Genomic DNA, 20,029 nt, shown 5'->3' with positions numbered 1-20,029 from the left:
ACCACTTTCTGTAAGAGGCTGCGTTTGTTTGTCTTATCCTGACTCTAGGAGTCATTTGCACATCTCCAAACATGGACAAGCGCGGGTCACGAATGTCTCACAATTCCAGGGCTGGCGACCTACTGCTTCCATGTCAAACTGAAGACTTTCAATGGTGGGGGCGGGGGGGGGACAAAAATCCCTGATTCTGAGCATTCCACCTGGCTGCTTGCTGACAGAACACACTTTTACATTATGCTGCAGTTGTTCCCCTCCCCCTACAGTTCTGCATCCAGGTTTCCGTGAGAAAGCATGAAGAAATGTTATACAAACCATATAGCACTTATATACAAACAACAGAACTTAAAACACTTAGAGACAAATAACAACAACTATTGCCTACAATGCTCTGGGGGGAAGCCTTCGGACCACAGTTCAGGGTTTTCTTCCCCTCACCCCACATCAGCAGAAAGACAGGGGCTGCTCGTCTGCTGGTTTCTGGCTAGTGTGGTTTGGATTCTGATAGAAGGAAAGGCAATCCAGCAAGTGTTGCCTTCACCTCACTAATGAGCGAATAAACAGATCTTGTGGAATAAGGGTGTCCTCTTTTGCATTCCAGAGAGGCTCGGGCATAAATTACACCCAAGACCACATACTGTTAGTAGTTCCTGCTTTTCTCCTAAATTCCTCCAGCTAATGAATATTTATGAAATGTCATTTACTATGCAACTAGCAGGCCTGAACAGTGCTCAAACTGATTAGAGCTGTTGTGAGAGACAGCCTTCCTTCCATCTTTTCAGATTTCCATGCACTGAAGCCTGTGGGGCATCTCATGTAAGGACTCCTCCCTCATCTACTTTCTGTACAGACAGCCCTGGCCTTCAGGTTCTGGAGATTTCCCAGCTTGGAGAAAGCAAAGCATGGAGGTGGGGAACAAATGCCATCTAGTGGCTAAAGTGAGGTGCTACAAAATATCAGAAAAAAAAACGTGGCTTTGCCTCTCAGAAACGCATGATCCCCATGAACTAGCAGCAGGATGGGTCAGCCTCTGAGGGTCCTAAGGACATTCATGTGAGCAGTTTGAGTGGAATTTGGGGGATATATTAGACAAGGAAACAGCGTTTTGGAGAAGCCTTGTGGCCTTTAACAGGGATGTCTCATCTAAGCATAGAGTTGTCAGCCAAGGAGGCTGGGGCAGTCCCATTCAGAGCATCATTGCTACAACTCCTACCTCTGTCCTTCCAGACAATTGGAACTCAGGCCTAGATCTGAGGAGTGTACTATTTTCTCCAAAGGGATGCTGCATTCCTGAGGGTTTAGCCACAGTACCTCAGAATGGGGTCTTGTTTGCACAAAGGATACAAATATAGGTATGAAACCTACCTTGATATAATTTAGTTACAGTATAGTGATTATGCCTAGTATCCAATCAGAAGATGATGGCCATGTGAAATAGATACCCACAGGGAGCACGAACTGTGAGGTGAGGTTGGGTTTAAGCAACTGCCAGCCAAGTCCTCTTGTCCACTAGTAGGTTTTGCATGGCTGTAACAGGACAGCTCAGGCGATCATCTTGTTAAAGAAGAACTTTGCTTGAACTTGCTGTTTTGGAGGTTTTTAGTCCATCATAGGTCACCCCTATTGCTTTGGGGTCTATGGTAAGGTGGCACATTAGGACAGGGATGTGTCTGCTGGCTTCCTGCCTAGATACAAGTAGGATAAAGAGGATAGATCTCTCCTTAACCCCTTTAAGAATCCTTTCCTCAGTGACCAGGCCTCCCACTGGGCCCTACCACTGGAAGTTTCTATCCTGTCTCTGAAAAAGAGCTGCCTGGGGAAGAGTGTCCCTGCAGGTTTCAGGGGGAGCATGGTCCTGCCAGCTTCTTTATTTGGGACTCCAGCTCCAGCATTGAAAGTCAACCCACCCAAAGGCACCCAGGTGACATCCAGTTTCCCACCTCTATAGCTGTGACACTTGTCTACCTACCTCGTGTCTAGCAGAAAAAAAAAAGTCTGTTTATTGCCAGAAAAAGAACACTTCATTCATTTGATAGTATCTTTCATCTTCTACCTTCCCTTTCGATTTGCTACAACTCTCTTATGTTTTAATTCATTTAGGAGTCCCTAGTCTCTCTGAGCAGGAATGGCCTCTGGATGTCGTCAGGGCTTTGTACATTGAAACATGACCGATGTGCCTGTAAGAAATAACTGAATAGGCACTGCCTTTTCTTCAGTGCCTGGGGCATGGTCAGGCCTCATTCCACTCCACCTGATACCATTGCTGTCCCTTGACTTCCCCACTCTAGACATGCAGGTCTTCTTTGGGTCCCTGCTACCTGCTTGTTCCCCTTGCTCCAGTGCCTTTGCACATGGAGTTTCTTCTGTTTGGAATGCCCACCTATTCCAAGAACACCTACTTAACCTCTTCTATTCCTGGAGATTTCTGCTGTAGCATCACATTCCCAATAAAAGTTTCCTTTTGAATGGATTCTTTGGGTACCGGGTATCTCTCACCTACAGTACATAGCATAGAGTTCCTTTGTATGTCAGAATGCGATCATTTTCTTGATATCCATCCTGCATGCCTGCTTTACACACCTGTTGCATTTGCCTTGCCCATTAGCTGCTCAGGAAATACTTGTATCCATAGAAACACACATATTGAACTAGTCATCAGCTTTCTTTTTTTTTTTTATCTGTATATATATATTTATATTTATATAAAAAGACCAATAATAGCAGTGTGTTATGCATCAACAGCAGCAACAGCTTTTCCAGGTTCTGCAGTCATCTGAACAAAACTGTAGAGACATCCAGCACACTCCATTAAAAAAAAAAAAAAAAAGTAAAAAAACAAAACCCGAGAAAACAGCACAGTTCTGTTACTCTTGTGGTACCTGGCACCATTTTTTTTTTAAATTAGCTTCTCAATCATCATCTGGAAAGAAAACATTCTGAGCAACATCATTAAAAACAGCTCTGATAAAGCACGGTCACTACTACGTATCATAAAGCAGGTACAAGCTATTTTACATCCACAGAGGTATGATACAGTACTGTCCTACATCTATAATACTAGAGGATACAATTTAAAAGGCATTATTTGAGACTTGATTCTACTTTTCCAGCAGAGGGCCCAAAGGATGGTGTGACACAGCTTTGTAAAGAAACATACTCTAGACAGGATTTCCTTTCACTAGTGGCACACTTCTAAGGATTCATTCTCTCCATGAATGTCAGCTAAAACCGTTATTAAAAAAAATGAAATATCCCTAGAACAAAACCGTATAACCACCGGATTCACATGAAGATGACCTAGTGGAGACAAGCTGGACCTCACCTTACCAACAAGCTATCAAATCTGTTATGTTTAAACAGTGAGACCTCCAAGGAAGGAGATGCCAAGTAGTGCTTCAAAGCTTCGGACCACAATCAAACACAGCATCCTTTTCAACAGAAGCAGAAGCTCATCTGAATATGCTCATGGATGCTGACATCAACATTTAATCATCTCCCCACTCATCCAGGAAGAGGGGGAGATCAGTTACTACTGTACTTTAATGTGTTCAACCAAATCACCATATTACAAAAATAGCAAGCTGCCATAATAAAAAATAAGGCTCCTCTATCCAGCACCAGATAGCATCATTTTACTTTCAAGCCTAGAAATTGCACACTTGTATATAAACCAACCGAAGATGAGGATTGAGAGTTCATCTTGGTGGATTTTTCCTTTGAGTCATCAGCTTTCTAATAGTCTATTAGAATATTCAGGCAAGTCGACCCTAGGCAGAAATGATCACTTCTACCCATTCTGTGCTAGGCACTGAGCCTGCTCTTCATGCCCTAGCTGAGTTAATCTAGGGAATGAGTCTATGAGTCAGAAATCGTCATCTCACAGCTCCAAATGAACCGTGAATCAGAGACTTGATTCTGCTAGAGGTCACGGGATTGTTAAATAACTAAAACCTTAATTTAAAACTATACACGTCAGAACTTATATTAAAAACTTCCCCAGAATGACAAAAGAAAGCCAGGCATGTGATTTCTAATCCTCTTGAATATATGCCAGGAGCCTGCCTGAGCAACTCTCTCTGGAAGGCAACTGCTGGGGTGGGGTGTTCGGGGGTGCAAAAGTAAAAGTTATTTAGTATTAATATCCACTCTTCTTGATTCTTCCTTATTCTGGGGCCAGAAGCTGATGGCTTGAGACAATTTAACACCTGTTGCTTAACTTGAGGAGGTAGGTAAAGGATTTATTGCTCCCACCTCTGACCAGACAGACAGGAGCCCCTCACTGACCAGGCTGGTTAACTCTTTTCGAACCAGAGAGGAAGAAAAGGAAAGGAATTAAAATCCTTAACACAGGCAAACATGCACAGATACATGTACATCCACACACATACATACTTTAGCCAGGTCAGGCACCTGTCTCAAGCAATTCCACAAATGTTCATGCATGCTCACATATAAACACATATATCTACACACGTACATATAGACAGACAGATAGGCATTTGGATGGATGGACAGATGGATGGATGGATGGACGGATGGATGGAGCAGAGCCCCCCAAGTCACCAACCCACCATCTTTATATCTTTTCTCTAGCCTTTTTATAGACAAAAGTTCTTAGAAAATTACCTTATAGATAAAATGTTACACAAAAATGGGAGTTACAAAAGCATGTTGATATTAAGTTCAAAGTAGTGTTTCATTCTGTATGTTCCTTATATGTTCAAAACAATAGTTTTATATGGCTTTGTCTTATTATAGGGTACACCTGTGGCTTCATCACTGGATCTGACCTTGAATGAGTAGTTTTCCTTGGTCACAAATTTGTCCCAAGCCTATGTCTCTCTTTAGTATAACTATGAAAGCTCATTGTATTTCTTATTATGCAGCCTTTACTTACCATTTATGAGGAGTGGGCACATTCTATTCTTGATTCTAACTTTATTACATCTTTCTAGCAAAACAACCAAAACCACCTCTTAAACTTTCTTCCTAGGATCATTCTAATCAAATCAGGAACCCTATAAAATCATTAATTCATCTAAACATCATTAATTCATGAAAATTCATCTTTACATTGATCTGCAGGAAATCTATCCAATAAGGTGGGCTGATGCCCAGGAATTGTTATTCTGTGCGATAGTGACAGGAAAGGCATATCAGCTGCAAGAAGCAATCCTGAGGTGAAATCTCTTGGGACCTAGCCTCTCAGAGCTCACCCATCACAGTCATGCAAAAAAGGTGGGCCACCTCCAGAAAGGCTATCTGCTAGCCTTGGCCTCTCCTAGACCACTCCTGACGAACGTACATGGTAAATATAAAAAGACTAAGTAAATAGTATCGCACCTTTAAAACATGCTCATTAAACTAGATTGCTCAGTGGCAGTACTCAGTTACTCCAAGGACCGTGCTGTCTTAACTACAAAAAGGCCCATTAGGCGGCACACAGCCAGCCTGTAGGGTATATTCGGTATAATCTGTTGAACGGATTTAAGTTTGACATTAAAATAAAATAAAAGGCATTAGTCAAAGCAAATAAATAAATAAATAAATAAACAAACAAACAAACAAACAAATAAATAAATGTAGAGAGATGCCTTAGTGGTTAGAACTGGCTGCTCTTCCAGAGGACCCAGGTCCTGTTCCCAGCACCCACATTGCAATAGAAAGAAAGAAAACATGGAGGAAAGAAAGAAAGGGAGGGAGGAAGAAAATTTTAAAATAGACAAATACGGCGGGTGCTCATGGTATGCTACAGCCATTTTAGATGTGTTTTAGATACTTTCCCTTCGGAAGGTATCTTCTACAATAAAGTTCTGGCTTCATTCTTTCTTTCCTGATTTGTGGTTGAGAACCTGATACTCAAAAACAAACTGAGCTCACGGCCTGAGCTACAACTTAAGCTGCAGTTCCTCACAGGACACTGCGGTTCACAGCAATATAGTGATCTACTAAGTGTGGCTCCGGGCAGCACCGGAAGTACTTCCGGGAGAGGCTCAGGACTTCCTGCAAAGTTTCTAGGCCTGAGAGACTAAGCGCATGCCTATTCCGGTGGTTTTTTCAGTTACTCACGCTCGTGACTGTCTCGTCGCTTTTAATCTGAAAATCCTTGAGGAGAAATGAAACTAAGGAGAAATGCCTTGTTAAAAGAGAAGTGGCATCGGGTTTCCGGTTTCTTCCAAATCAATCAATCAATCAACCCTTTTAATTTACTACATTCTGCACACTCCGCGGTGATACACAGAACAAGGAACAAATGGAGTTTTCCATGGAAATATCTAAGAATAATGAATGGCTAGAGAAAACGGAGGCAATGGCTGGAATCTCCTTGTGGTGCCAAACTACAAAGTTTAGGAAATGTGGAGCAACAGGGAACTCAACCACACAGTGACTGACTACTCCAGCTTTCACCACGGTGTTGAATTCTCTACAATGTAGGAACCAAAAGGAATCCTTCTGTACATGGGAGCATTTATGAAGTGGCACCATCTCCCCAACAGTGTCTATCCAATCGTGAAATCAGCTAATTCTTGTGACTGAATTTCCCCTCACAAAACATTTCTCCTCCTAATCGGCCCATCACAATAATCACATGCAGTAGGTATGTGCATGTGTCTGGGTGGTCTGTCAGGTGGATACATGTATGCATATGGCTGGAGGCCGGAAGTCAGCCTGGGGTGTCCTTCCTCAGGCATCATCCTCCTCTCTGACATGTCGTCTATTACTGGGCTGGAACTCACCTAGTAGGTTAGGCTGGCTGGCAAGCAGACCTCAGGAATTCTCTTGTCTCTGCCTTCCTGGCTCTGGGGTTATAGGCATCGATTCTGCCTCGTGGTAACACACACGGATTACAGCTGGCTGATGGCTCCTTTACAGCAATAAATGCCAAAGAACTATGCAGGGAAAGGCTGTAAGGAACCTGTGGCTGCCTGGTGACCATTGTTAAGGTCTACACACCAGAAATGAGAAGTCCTAGGAGGCTAAAGGAAGAGCCAAAGCCAAAGACGGGAGGTCCGTAGAGCATTGGGCAGCAGCAGAATGTCACCATTGTCCATGAAGTCCACCTGGCCTTCGCTCTAGTCCTCTTTCTTTTCTCTTTTTTTTTTTTCCAACTTGCTCTAGTTCACATGCAGCTTTTGATAAAAATACAATCGTTTTTAACAAAATGAAACTGTCTTGACTCCTTAGGTCTGTCTCACTTGGCAGACGTACTGTCTGACCTGGACTCCTTACACTTTGCTGAATGGAATAGAGTCACACCCAATGTGTGATAAGAGTCAGTTGTTTGTCATTGTTAGTGAATGAAAGTCCCTACCCTCAACCTGTTATATTAGCTACTCTCCTATTGATGAAACAAAACACCATGCCCAATGCAGCTTACCAAAGAACACATTGAATTGGGCTTACAACATCAGAAGGTTCGAGTTCGTGATAGAGCCAAGATCGCAGGCAGCAGGACCAGCAGAGGACTCTGATCCATGATAGGAGACAGACAGCACACGGCAAATGGATGGGGTTTTTGAAGCTTCAAGCCTGCTTCCAGGGGCATCTCATCCACCAAGGCCACTCATCCCAATCAAATAGTTCCACCAAACTGGGGACCAAGAACTCAAACATATACGTGTACGGGAGGCCAGACCTAGTATTCAAACAAATGACCTTTGGGAGTCATTCTCGTTTAGACTACCAGACTCGTCTAGGACCCTCAGGGAACACCAAGTCTTATCTGCCTCGTGTCTCATCACGCCTCTCTCATCAGCCGCCTGGTCCTGAGCAGACAATGTGATTTTGCATCCTCTTTGGCCAAGTGAGAGGATGTAGGTGGTACTCAGCAAAGCTGATGTCTTCCTCTAGCTTGCCTACATTTGAAGATCCCCCTCTCCAGGGCCTAGAACATGAAAGTGGGGTAGCTGTTGCCCTAGATTCTGCTTTCTTACCATCGAAAGGCCTTCCTACCCTGTACCCTCAATGCCCGGCACCCTTGTGCTCCTCACCCCTGCTGGATACAGACAGCAGCTTAGGTAGGAGGGACAGGCCCATGTGGACATGTGTTCTGAACAGCTACCAACCCTAGCTGAGCTCACTACACCACCCCCAAGCTTTTTGTCCCCTACCTCTTAACTTTACTACTATAGCTTGGCCACCACCTCTATACCCTTTCCTAAGACCACTCGGGGCTTCACACATGCTTTTGATGTGACATAGAAACTTGACCTTGCTGGGCGCCATGGTGCACACCTGCAGTCCCAGCTACTCAGGAGGTTGAGACAGGAGGATCGCTTGAGTCCAGGAGTTCTGGGGTGTAGTGCGCTATGCCGATTGGGTGTCTGTACTAAGTTCGGCGTCAATATGGTAGCCTCCCAGGAGTGGGAGACCACCAGGTTGCCTAAAGAGGGGACTTTACACAGGGGTCAGAACTTCACCCTGTGGTAGGGTGGCCATAGGGCTGGTTCCTTGACTAGGGGGTGAGGGAGGTGGTTCTCAGGGAACTAGTCTGCAATTCTCTGGTAGAGATCTGTCCACTGATATGGGTTAATGGGCCCAGCCTTCTTACTGGAACTTTCTGGACAAAGGTTAGTGCTGCTCCTGATACGGATGCTGAAGTCAGAGGTTGTTCTCACTCTCATTCTATGACCTACACCAGAAGATGTACCAGGTTATATCCACTAAAGCCTGTGCAGGTGACTGAGCATCTGTTAGAGCTCTTTTCTAACAAACGTTTGTTAAATGCACATGTATGATAACATGCCAGATACTCTCGCTTTTAGATGTTGCTTATAGTAACAGAGTCTATAAAAATAATATTGACTAATATAACAGTGAACGTACTAGCCAACCTCAGCCCTAATCCTCATGGATCTGCACCGAGTGCTATTAACCCAATTTGCTTTTCATAGGATAAAACTAACATCAAGTCCTTTCGGGACTTGCCTATCCCCACCCCGCCACCCCCAACAAATCTAGAAAAAATCTTGGTGCTCTAGAAGGGGCATTAAGTAGGGTGCTGGGGAGAGTCAAGATCAGCAATCATTTCAACATCTAATACTTTAAGTCGATGTCTACCCACACCCTTCTGGGAATGGTCACACTGTGTAACTCACCAGTTAGAACTCCTAATCCTCCTGCCTCGGTCTCCCAAGTGCCGAGATTACATAGAGCTTTGCCATCTTAGTGATTCTCTTTAACGTTACAAAAATAAATTTTTTTTAACACAAACTATACCCGTTTAGTTTTACTGAGCAGCTAGAACACATGCAAATAAGGCAAAATGCATCTCCAGTAAAACACCGCAGCTTAGGTTGGGTGAAGGGTATTTGTTTTGTTTTTTAAAGGCAACAGAATGCACTGCTCTTTCAGAGGACCTGAGTTTGGTTCCCAGCACCCACAAAAGTTGGCTCACCATTCCCTGTAACTGCAGCTCCAGGGGGCCCAAGGCCCTCCTCTTCTCACCTCCGTGGACATCTTCACTCCCATGCACACCTGTCTCCACATACACACAATTAAAAAACATAAAGTCTGTAAAATTAACTAATGCCTAATTAGTTTTCTGTTGCTGTGATCAATATCATGGCAAAGGCAACTTATAGAAGGAGGTATTTACGTGGGGCTTTTATTTTCAGAGGAGTAAGAGTCCATCAGCAGCACGGTGCTAACCTTCCAGCTGATCCTCGCCTAAACTAAAGACCATAAGACACGATATGCCCTTGGTTTTGTTTTTTTTGTTTGTTTGTTTGGTTTTTTTTTTGAAGTAAGTGTATGTTTGCCTCCTGTATTTTGATTTAGGCCCCCTGAAGTTCTCCCAAGTCCCTTCCAACTGGATTGTTCTCGGACCACATGTATTTTTTTTAAATACAGTTTTGAGAATCGGAGTTACTACTCCAAAGAAAAGAAAGATTAACTTGGGCTGAGAGAACAAACCTAGTGGAAGCAAGGGAGGAGGACGGGAATACTGTAAGCTGCACACACAGACCTTCCCAGGATACTCTACAGAAGATCGATACATGCTCTGTGGGACAGCCAGCCCCAGGCACCAGACCACAATCATGGAGATAAATCACAGAGCAACAGCGGCATGTTCTAGGGAACCGTGATTCTTATCGCCTTTAATAAGGTTTTTATTTTTAATTTCTCAAGAGTATATTGATGTCTGTACTCCTGAATAAGGAATTCTGTTTTCTTAAGAATCCCCTGAACCTCGGGTCCTGAGAAAGGTCCAGGTGGATGCCGGTCTGGCTTTGCCCAGGAATTATAGGCAATACATCTCATATCACAGTGCTTGGACTATCATTGTATCTGGCAGTTACACCAGGCCTGCAAAGGAAGCAGCAGTCTGATGCTACCTTCACCGAGTCATTTAACATATGTCTGTCGTGTATATAATGTCTGTCAAACTATGTGGATTATCTAGATATGTCTCTATTTCCCTTGGGGCTCAGGTTTCTTGGGAAAGGGAGATGAAAAAGAAAATAATTTCCAGCAGAGATGGAAATTATAAGGGAAACAGCATTGGAGAGGACAGCCCAGTTGCTTTCCCTGGCCTGGGTAGCCCCCAGTTTGTCCCTCTTTCCATTCCAGTCTCTATTTCCTGCCTTGCTGTTCTCCCTGAGTTTCACCTTCCCTCCCTGCTGCCCACCTCTGTCTCCCGCGTGCCCCTCGCGTGCTGCCCAGGCCAACGGTAGCACTGTCTGCCCTGCTGTCTCCTCCCTCCGCTGCCTTTGTCAGCCCCACTGCCTCGCCATGGGAAATGAGGCCAGTTACCATTCTGAGATGGGCACCCACTTCGACCACGACGAGATTAAAAGGCTGGGCAGAAGCTTCAAGAAGATGGACTTGGACAAATCGGGCTCCCTGAGCGTAGACGAGTTCATGTCGCTGCCTGAGCTGCAGCAGAATCCACTGGTGGGCCGAGTGATCGACATCTTTGACACAGACGGCAACGGGGAAGTGGACTTCCGCGAGTTCATCGTGGGCACCTCCCAGTTCAGCGTCAAGGGTGACGAAGAGCAGAAGCTAAGGTTCGCCTTCAGAATCTACGACATGGATAATGATGGCTTCATCTCCAACGGGGAGCTCTTCCAGGTGCTTAAGATGATGGTGGGAAACAACCTCAAGGACTGGCAGCTGCAGCAGCTGGTGGACAAAAGCATCTTGGTCCTGGATAAGGATGGTGATGGCCGGATATCCTTTGAAGAGTTCCGTGATGTGGTCAGAACCATGGAGATCCACAAGAAATTGGTCGTGTTTGTGTGAGTTTTGTGCTGGTTTGCTTGTTTTGTTTTGTTTTGTTTTGTTTAAGGGCTCCCCTCAACATAGATAGCTTTCTTCTCTGTCTCTCAAGATCTATATCCAGCTGTCTGCCCGACTAACCCGGAAGTGTTTCCCTCTGCCGCTATCATCCATGCAATGTTATTAATTCAACTCTCAATGACTACAGAAAGTGGGATGCAAGGAGGGAAATCAAAAATTGAAATGATTCTTATAAATGCTTTTTTCTTTGTTTTAGAGATCACGGTCAAGAAGACTAAAAGCTTAAAAATAAGAGAGGTGTACATCTGTGCCTTTCTTTCTCGAGGTTGTGTACATGGGAGAAGACAACAATTCTCATGGAGTATTAGGAACTCCTTTCGTTTACCTGTGGCATTCAGACTTTTTAACAAACAGATTGTTAACTTCCTGTTGTAACAACTAGCAGAAATATATTTATCTTTGCCTAGCATCCTTTAATCTCTCTCTGAGCACAAATAACTCCATAGCAAGATGCACCCTGACTCTCCATGACGCACCCAGCAATCTGAGGGATAGAAGTCTGAACGGGAGATTCTGTCTCAGTGCTTCAGCACACCAGAAAGTAGCCTCAGTGTTCATGTGAAATTGGCTAAAGCTGGACCAAATGGCTAGCCCACCAGCTTGGTTCAGCAGGTTTGCAGTATTTCGGGTTTCAGAAAAGGCAGAATTTTGGTCAGATGGAGCAACATCCTCCCCAGAAAGAGTCCTCTCATCCCATACCTGATTGGAGAGAATGGGCGAGTCTGTTTTCCCACTGAGTGGAAATGCTATTGTTATGGATGATGAGAAATACAGACTCCAAGCAAAATGAAACTTAGTAACATCCGTTTGGTTTGCTTCTGAGAATCAGATCTGGTTCCTAACAGAGAAGCCAAGAGCTGTCTTATCCCAGGATGGTTCCCCCACAGTACCATCCAGCTCAGAGTGCCAGAATCCTTAAACTAGTACCCTAAGAAGTGCCAGAACTTGTTGATTCTAGACAAGTAATGTGACACAAGTCTCTCAGCAAGTCACTTAGTTCTTGTTGGTGGCCTGGGATCAGCAATGTTAGATAGCACAGCATGAAAAGGAACAAGTCAGTTTAATACTACAGTTTGTCCCCATAAGTTTACTAGCTCTCTGAAGCCCCTTAGACTATTGTCAATCCACAGAGTATAAGAAGTCCCTGGAACACCTCATGCCAGTGTGCCAGCATCTACTGCTTCACAGATCACTCCCTATAGTGAAGCCTCCTAAAACTCCCAAAACCGGAACAGTGAAATAAACTCTTACTACACTTACCCAGTCAAGGTACCACTTAACTATTCCCAGTTTATTGTATATATTATATTATAGTTTATCTATTTTAAAGAAACTGACAACTAGTCTTGGGGAGCAGGAATCCACAGATTTCATGACTGTCGATGTGCCCATCTATCCCCAAGGCAAAGCTTTCTATATTAGACTTTACCTAAGATCCACAGGAACAGGAAGCCCTGACTCCATACTTCCTTTTCCATCCTAAAACATCTGTTTGGGTTGTGCAAGCAATGTCATCCCTGTAACTGTGGAGCCAACCCCATTTGACAATAGTTAAGATAGCCAAATAGCCCAGGGTATGGGTTCAGTTAGACAACTATAACCACGCCTCTTATAGGTGAATACGATCACCCTGGCCTGTGTGTCCTTCCGCCTAAGTTTACTCTCAGGAATAAACAGAGAACTTGTAAAGTCACTCTACTGACTTCCCTGCCTCTCCCTCGCCCCCCATCTGCAAGATGGGATCCTCGCTTCTTAACATCCAGCCACCACTGCTCTAAAATTAACTGGACATCTATATAACCCTGGCCCAGAAAGGAAACGACAGGAACAGATGCCAAGGCCCTCCTCACTACACATGTGCAGAACACACCACGGACTTCTCAATTGGAGACATAAAGAACACCTGAAAGACAGGCTTTCATCCTAGCCTGACATATCTGACTTTGAGAGGAAATTTTAGTGAGAAAGGTGAACACAAACCACAAAGATCTCCTGAGATCAAACACCGTAACTCTGGACACATACACTTTCAAATAGGAAAAATTTGAAATGATGACCAAGAATTTGAAGTATAATTGGTTAACTGTTCATATTTAACAAGGAAACTCTTTTGACGTAGCTGGAATAAGTTAATCACTCAGCCATATTGTAGCTACATAAAGCTTTGTAGCAATAACTTTGGACCGAGTACTTGTTTCTGGTTTTGGAACAAAAGGGATCTGGCTAGGTATTTGGGGAAATGGATTATATTTACTTCAGAGTTAGAATGCATTTTTTTCTTCCAGTGAACTTCCAAGTTTTCACCAACCAATAGTTCTATTTCTTAGAGTGACAGTAAGAATTGGTGTGGATGCGGCAATCAGCTCCTAACTTTTGTCATAACTTGTGTGATGTGATGTCGTTTGATCAACACTGAGATAGTAGTACCCTCATCTCAGCTTTACAAATGACAGAGACAATCTTGTCCGTGGACATGAACCTGGTAAGAAGAATGGAAAGATTTAAGACCACGAAGACTGAGCTTGCTTTCTATCCTATTAAATTCCTCTTATTTTTTTGGTTCCTATATTCATGTGTCTCAAATTATTAATAATCTTATTAATATAATCTGGTCTCAATCCAATTTTCATAAGAGAAACGAGGAACTAACAAATTAACTGTTTGTCAAGGAGCAAGAGGCCCAGACCTCTTCAGTATCATGTACTGCAAAGAAACAGATGTATTTAAAAAGTGTGTGTGTCTGTGTGCATGTATGTGTGTGTATGCATGCATGTATGTGTGTGTGAACGAGTGTACAAGACAAGTGTGTATGTGTGCATGAGAACAGGAGGTCTTCCCTTGATGTTGTTCCTTAGAAACTATCTACCTTGTATTTTAAGAGAATGCATCCCACCAGGACCAGCGGGTCACTATTGAGATTAAGCTGGCTGTTTGGTGAGCTCCAGAGACTCTCTTGCCTCCATTGTCTCCACCCTGGGATTACAAGCGTTACACCACCATGCCCAGTTCCTTTACATGAGTTCCAAGAATTGAACTCATGCCAATTACCAGGGTACCACTCCAGCCCCTCGACATAGTTTTAAACTGCCTTCCACATTCACCTTAGATTGAGGAACAAGTGGCTGAATTTAAATTAAACTGATAACAGCAATGTGCTCCGAAGGTATACACATTAGTAACAACATATCGTTATGATTTTATGGTAATGGATAGTGTCTGCTCTCTACCATATGTTACAATGTCCAAGCCACTAGTGGATGGCTCTTTTTGAAACAGAAGGGAAAAAAGCAGCCTCAGCACAGTTGGTTTGTAGTCCAAGTCAATCGTGCTCTAGAAATGGCATCCAAGAATAGAAATGTAGCTGCTAGTCTGAGAATTAGACTGCATATTTGGGAGAGGGGTGAGAGGGTGGGATGCTAGGCATGAGGTCTTAACCCATGCATGCTTGGCTGTATTCCCAGAATCTGGAATCCTTTTCAGGATTACCTATTCCAATGATTATGACTTATAAAGTATGTCACAATACCTTTAAATTATTTCTAGCAAAAATAGCAGTGCATAGGCAGAGCACTAAAGCTGTGTAGATGAGGACGTTTCTGACGAGCTTAATCTAATCCATAAATTTGCATTGTTGCTGCTGATAATGGCAGCTTTACAATATGGTTTTTGCCAGATTTTTTAAACCCAACAATTGCCTGGCAAGGTAGCACATGGCTTTAATCGCAGCGTGTGAAGAAACATGCACTCCCACACACTCAGCACAGGCACACAAGGATTTTTAAATAAAATTGAAAATTTAGCTAAAAGGGATGCCGGCTTTTCTAAAATGCAAGTGACCCTTTAGGGGATAAACCTCTGACATATTGGGACAGTTGAAAGTCCTAAAGAAAACTTAACATAGCTCTGTTCCCTAGCATAAAAACTCAACAGACTGAAAAGATCAGCATTCCTCCAAATCACCCCCAAACACAAAACAGTTTTCAAAACAACCAGAACAATAGAAGCTTGTGGAGAAGACAAACACACCCAAGCAATTCCAAAATTTTATGGAATAAAATTTAAAAAAAATATTGGAAAAGCATAGAAAGGAAAAGTCAATAGCTTTTCAAATTAAGTCTTATGTCTGAAATTCATACAAAAGCAGAAAATGCAAACATGATCTACACATAAGGCAGGAAAAATAAACATGGGAAAATATTCAACCATCAAATACTAATTACAACACTTAAATTGGAGTAGGGTATAGCCAGTGGGCAAGATGTACAGCACACATGTAGTCATGGGATTGATGCTTGCACAGCACAGAAGTAGTCATGGGATTGATGCTTGCACAGCACACAAGTAGTCATGGGATTGATGCTTGCACAGCACACATGTGGTCATGGGATTGATGCTTGCACAGCACACATGTGGTCATGGGATTGATGCTTGCACAGCACACATGTGGTCATGGGATTGATGCTTGCACAGCACACATGTGGTCATGGGATTGATGCTTGTACAGCACACATGTGGTCATGGGATTGATGCTTGTACAGCACACATGTGGTCATGGGATTGATGCTTGCACAGCACACATGTAGTCATGGGATTGATGCTTGCACAGCACACATGTAGTCATGGGATTGATGCTTGCACAGCACACATGTGGTCATGGGATTGATGCTTGCACAGCACACATGTAGTCATGGGATTGATGCTTGCACAGCACACATGTGGTCATGGGATTGATGCTTGCACAGCACACATGTGGTCATGGGATTGATGCTTGCACAGCACACATGTAGTCATGGGTTTGATGCTTGCACAGCACACATGTAGTCATGGGTTTAATGTTCCCACCAGAAAGGGGGAATGGGGGACCAGAAAAACTACTTACAAAACATAGTTGGTGAGGTTATGGGGATCTGAGCTTTGCAGCATCTTGTACCTTGGCTGGCACCGAGTCTGGTTTCTGCCATTTTTAAGGGTCATTTCAGATATTATTGATTACCAATATAGTTGTGACTATTGGTTTGATAACCACACTCACAGCATATTTATCTCAGTGATCTAAATATATTTAAATTGGTGCAGACATTTTTACTGCAACAATATTTATCATAAAGATAATCGTGGTAGTTTGGTAGTAAATCAGGATAAAAGAAAAAAAAAGACTTAATCCATGGAGGTAATAGATGACTAATTTTTAGAAATTAAAAAGATCACTTTTAAGACAGTTGTTCAAAAATAGTGTATACTTGCCACTTTAGAAAAATGTTATATATATATATATATATATATATATATATATATATAAATTACCAATTACCTTAGTTCATAGGAAAAAAGAATTTTAAAGCAATTGTGTGAAGCCAAGCATAGTAGCTCATGCCTATGATCCCAACCCTCAGGAGATGGATGCAGGAGGATTTCCTTGAGTTAACTGACATTTTGAACTGTATAGTGAGTTCCAGGACAGCCTAAGCTACAATATGACACTCTGTCCCAAAAATATTTTTCTTTATATTAACAGGATACAGTAATCTCAAACTGCTTATAACTCCTCAGAAGGGGGTGGAGCCTCATGACTACTTCTTCTATCCACATGGACTGTTGATGGGCTCAGTCTTATACAAGAAACACTGCAGTGCGTGTACAGAAAAGAGTGGCACAGCACTCCTCATCATTCTCCATTTCCCCTTTTGTTGCGTTTCCAGAGTTTTGGAGAGGGTGATATAGACGTTCCATTTAGGGCTGAACATACTCAAGAGTCTTCTCAGCACTCTGGCCAACTTTGGTCTGCATTAACCAGTGCCCACCACAAGCACAATCTTCCTTGACCAAGGCTGAAAGTCGAAAACATAACTACTAAGAAGATAGTTTAACAACGTCCATTTAGTCAAACAACAGTAGATGCCCTTTTAGGCTTTGACCCCTTATATTTCTTCTTGCACGCAAGGCCTCAAATCCAAGTAGAAAACAATCACTCCCATAATGGCCATGCCATTATTGCACCAATGGGCACATGTTGCCTAGTAGATTGGTACTATAGCACCCAAGCTCCAGTCTGTTCTCTTTCAGTGGCCTGAATAGCACCTGGCAGAACTGTAAACTAGTCAGCAGGGAGTAAGCTTTTGATCAGCTTCAATTGTTTTCTCCAGGTCCTGAAACCAAAGCGTGTCGTATATTTGGTAATAGATCATCCAGTTCTGGTGAGCAACCAAGAGCAGAGGCAATAGCCTGTGTTGTTTGGAAGGCCTCTGGGGTTTCCTTTACCAACAACTGAGAGGCATGTGACCCACTTACTGGGATTTTTACTTACTAGCTGTTATAGCTTCTAATAGCATCCATGTAGGGTACCTCCATTCAAAGGAGTTTGCTTTTAATATGTTAAATGTGATATATTGGGGATACCCAAAGAGCTTGAGTAGAGACTTGAAGAACAAAGTCCTTAATTCCTGGAAACCATTAGCATATCGATGGCATTTAAAGTCATAAATCTGGATTAAAAATAAGCATAGCAAGGAATTAGAATCATGACATCAATTACCGTCACAGAGATGAGGATTGACAATGGGGACTAAAGTGGAACCAAGAGGGAGAAGCACCCCCAAAACTATATAATGGCTCACAGTGAGGCAGCTGGACAACAACCTGACTACAGTGGGTCCATGCCAGAGTGAGAGGAGAGTAGTTGGAAGCAACGAATTGCAGACATAGAGAACCAGTGGAATGAGACAGGATGCTTGCTGTGCACTGTGGACAGCCTGTGAATGCGAAGAAGGGCCAGTTGCATGGAAACATCACCAACGTGTAAGATTCAAACAATGAATGAAATACTTTCATAGCATTCCTTGCTGGAAGCTTGGGAATGGCTGTTCCAAGTGTCAACATATGAGCAAGATACAAAACCGAGTTTGGGCACCAAAAAAGAAAAAAAAATTGTTAGTCTTGGCCTCTACGTTTTCCTGAAAGCGTCCACGGTCTAGGCAGAAAGCACACACTTGATAATTACAGGCATCTCCCTCTATCTAGATCTAGCTCGTTCTTAAAATTGTGATGAGCAGTGTTTTCCACATCTCTCACAGGGAAGCACAAACCACATCCCCACTTGATTCAAAACCACAACTGCGCTTCTTAATTACCACGAAAATTCTCTTATTTAGACATCGATGCATGTATATCCCTAATGCGCAGCGTGTGGACTGTGATATCATAACCCACCAAGGATGGCTGCACAGTCTGAAGCATTTATCCTGAGACACTTATTATTTATCTATTTTTAACCTGAGATATTTATTATCTATTTTTTAACCTGAGATATTGATTGATTGATTGATCGATTGATCGATTGGTTGTGCTAAAGATTGAGCTAAGGGAGTTATGTAGCCTAGGCCAGTGCTCTGTTACCAGGGTGCAGGCAGCAAAACAAGTGCACAGCACATTTAAGAGAACATGACTAATCTGGTATACTTTTCACTGTGTGATAAAACAATGACTAAACGCAAATTGGAAGGGGAAAGGGTTTATGTCACAGAGCTGAGGGAAGTCAAAGCAGGAACAGAGGAGAGGAGAGGAACCATGAAGCAAAGCTGCTTCCTGGTCTGCTCTCCATGGCTTGCTTGCCCGGCTTGCTTTCTACACAAGCCAAGGCCCCCTCACACAGCCCAACACCCAGTGGTGGCACCACTGCCATCCCTCCACACTTTCCCACAGGCCAATCTGATGGAAACGACTCCCCACCTGAGATGCCATCGAGGACTTCTACTTTGCATCGAGTTGACAACAAACAAGCACGATGACCAAGGAGAAAAAAGCTGAGTTACAGCCTCAGCCCTCTACCTTATCCCTCAGACTCAGACACAAGCATTTGGGTTGATGCCCACAGACAGAGGGTAGAGGACTTTCTACTCGGATGCTGAGTTTTTGAATAAAAATGTTTGGCAGCTTGTCATGGAGAATACATAGCGAGAAATCAGATAACGAAGGATACCTGCAAGAGAGGCTCACTTGACAGAAAGCGCAGATGTCTACCTGTACCTGTGGCCTGTACCTTCCCCAAATATTAGTGTGTGGGATTTGTGGGAGCATAACAATTGCTAGACTCCTCATACGTGAAACGGATGGAGATAATTAATGTTTAAAGGAGTACTGTAAGATCACAATCGGAATACACACAAGTAGACTTTGGCATGCCTATGAAATGCCTAGTTAAAACATAAACAGGACAGCCAGGACCACACAGTGAAATCCTGTCCCAAAAAAACCAGAAAGTAAACAGAACTGGAAACACATGGTGAAGAGCATGCATTGCCCTGCCAGAGGACCAGGGCTAAGTTCTCAGCGCCTATGTGGAAGTTAACAGCTCTCTTTAATTCCATTCCAGGGGTCCAACACCCTCTTCCGCTGACTGTGGACATTTGCATGTATGTACTGACATATGTGCAGGCAGAAGACCCACATACACAAAATAAAATAAAACCTTTCTGTTAGCCTGATAATGTGTAGGTATAAAAAAATTTAATGAAGAGATGTGTAAGCCCATGACAATTTACTAGCTATTGGGATAATACGAAAGAACCGAGATTTTGTTTTATACCAGAATACAGGAAGTGTGTGTGTGTGTGTGTGTTTATTGGCAAGGTGACCCAGTGTGAGTTATGTTTTTCCTCATCTTGACAGTCCCTGATTAAAAGAAATTATTTTGCTGAATGTTTGACGATTCGAATGTTGAAATCCAAAAGTG

At 43.1% G+C, this 20,029-nt stretch overlaps 2 protein-coding genes across 4 annotated transcripts in view; both read left to right on the top strand.

Moving 5' to 3' along the window:
• The window catches only part of Grin3a (glutamate ionotropic receptor NMDA type subunit 3A), a 199,548-nt gene that overhangs the window by 167,785 nt on the left and 11,734 nt on the right, over positions 1–20,029 (top strand).
• Ppp3r2 (protein phosphatase 3, regulatory subunit B, beta) lies at positions 10,714–11,709 on the top strand. Its single transcript, NM_021701.2, is given in 2 exon segments — positions 10,714–11,240; positions 11,498–11,709. Coding segments are annotated over 2 exon segments (531 nt in total). The 5' UTR covers positions 10,714–10,731; the 3' UTR covers positions 11,520–11,709.

Source organism: Rattus norvegicus, chromosome 5 (assembly GCF_036323735.1).
Source record: "Rattus norvegicus strain BN/NHsdMcwi chromosome 5, GRCr8, whole genome shotgun sequence".
Taxonomy (NCBI): Eukaryota; Metazoa; Chordata; class Mammalia; order Rodentia; family Muridae; genus Rattus; species Rattus norvegicus.
The sequence above is the reverse complement of the archived record's forward strand: the minus strand, read 5'-3'. Positions and strand labels throughout refer to the sequence as shown.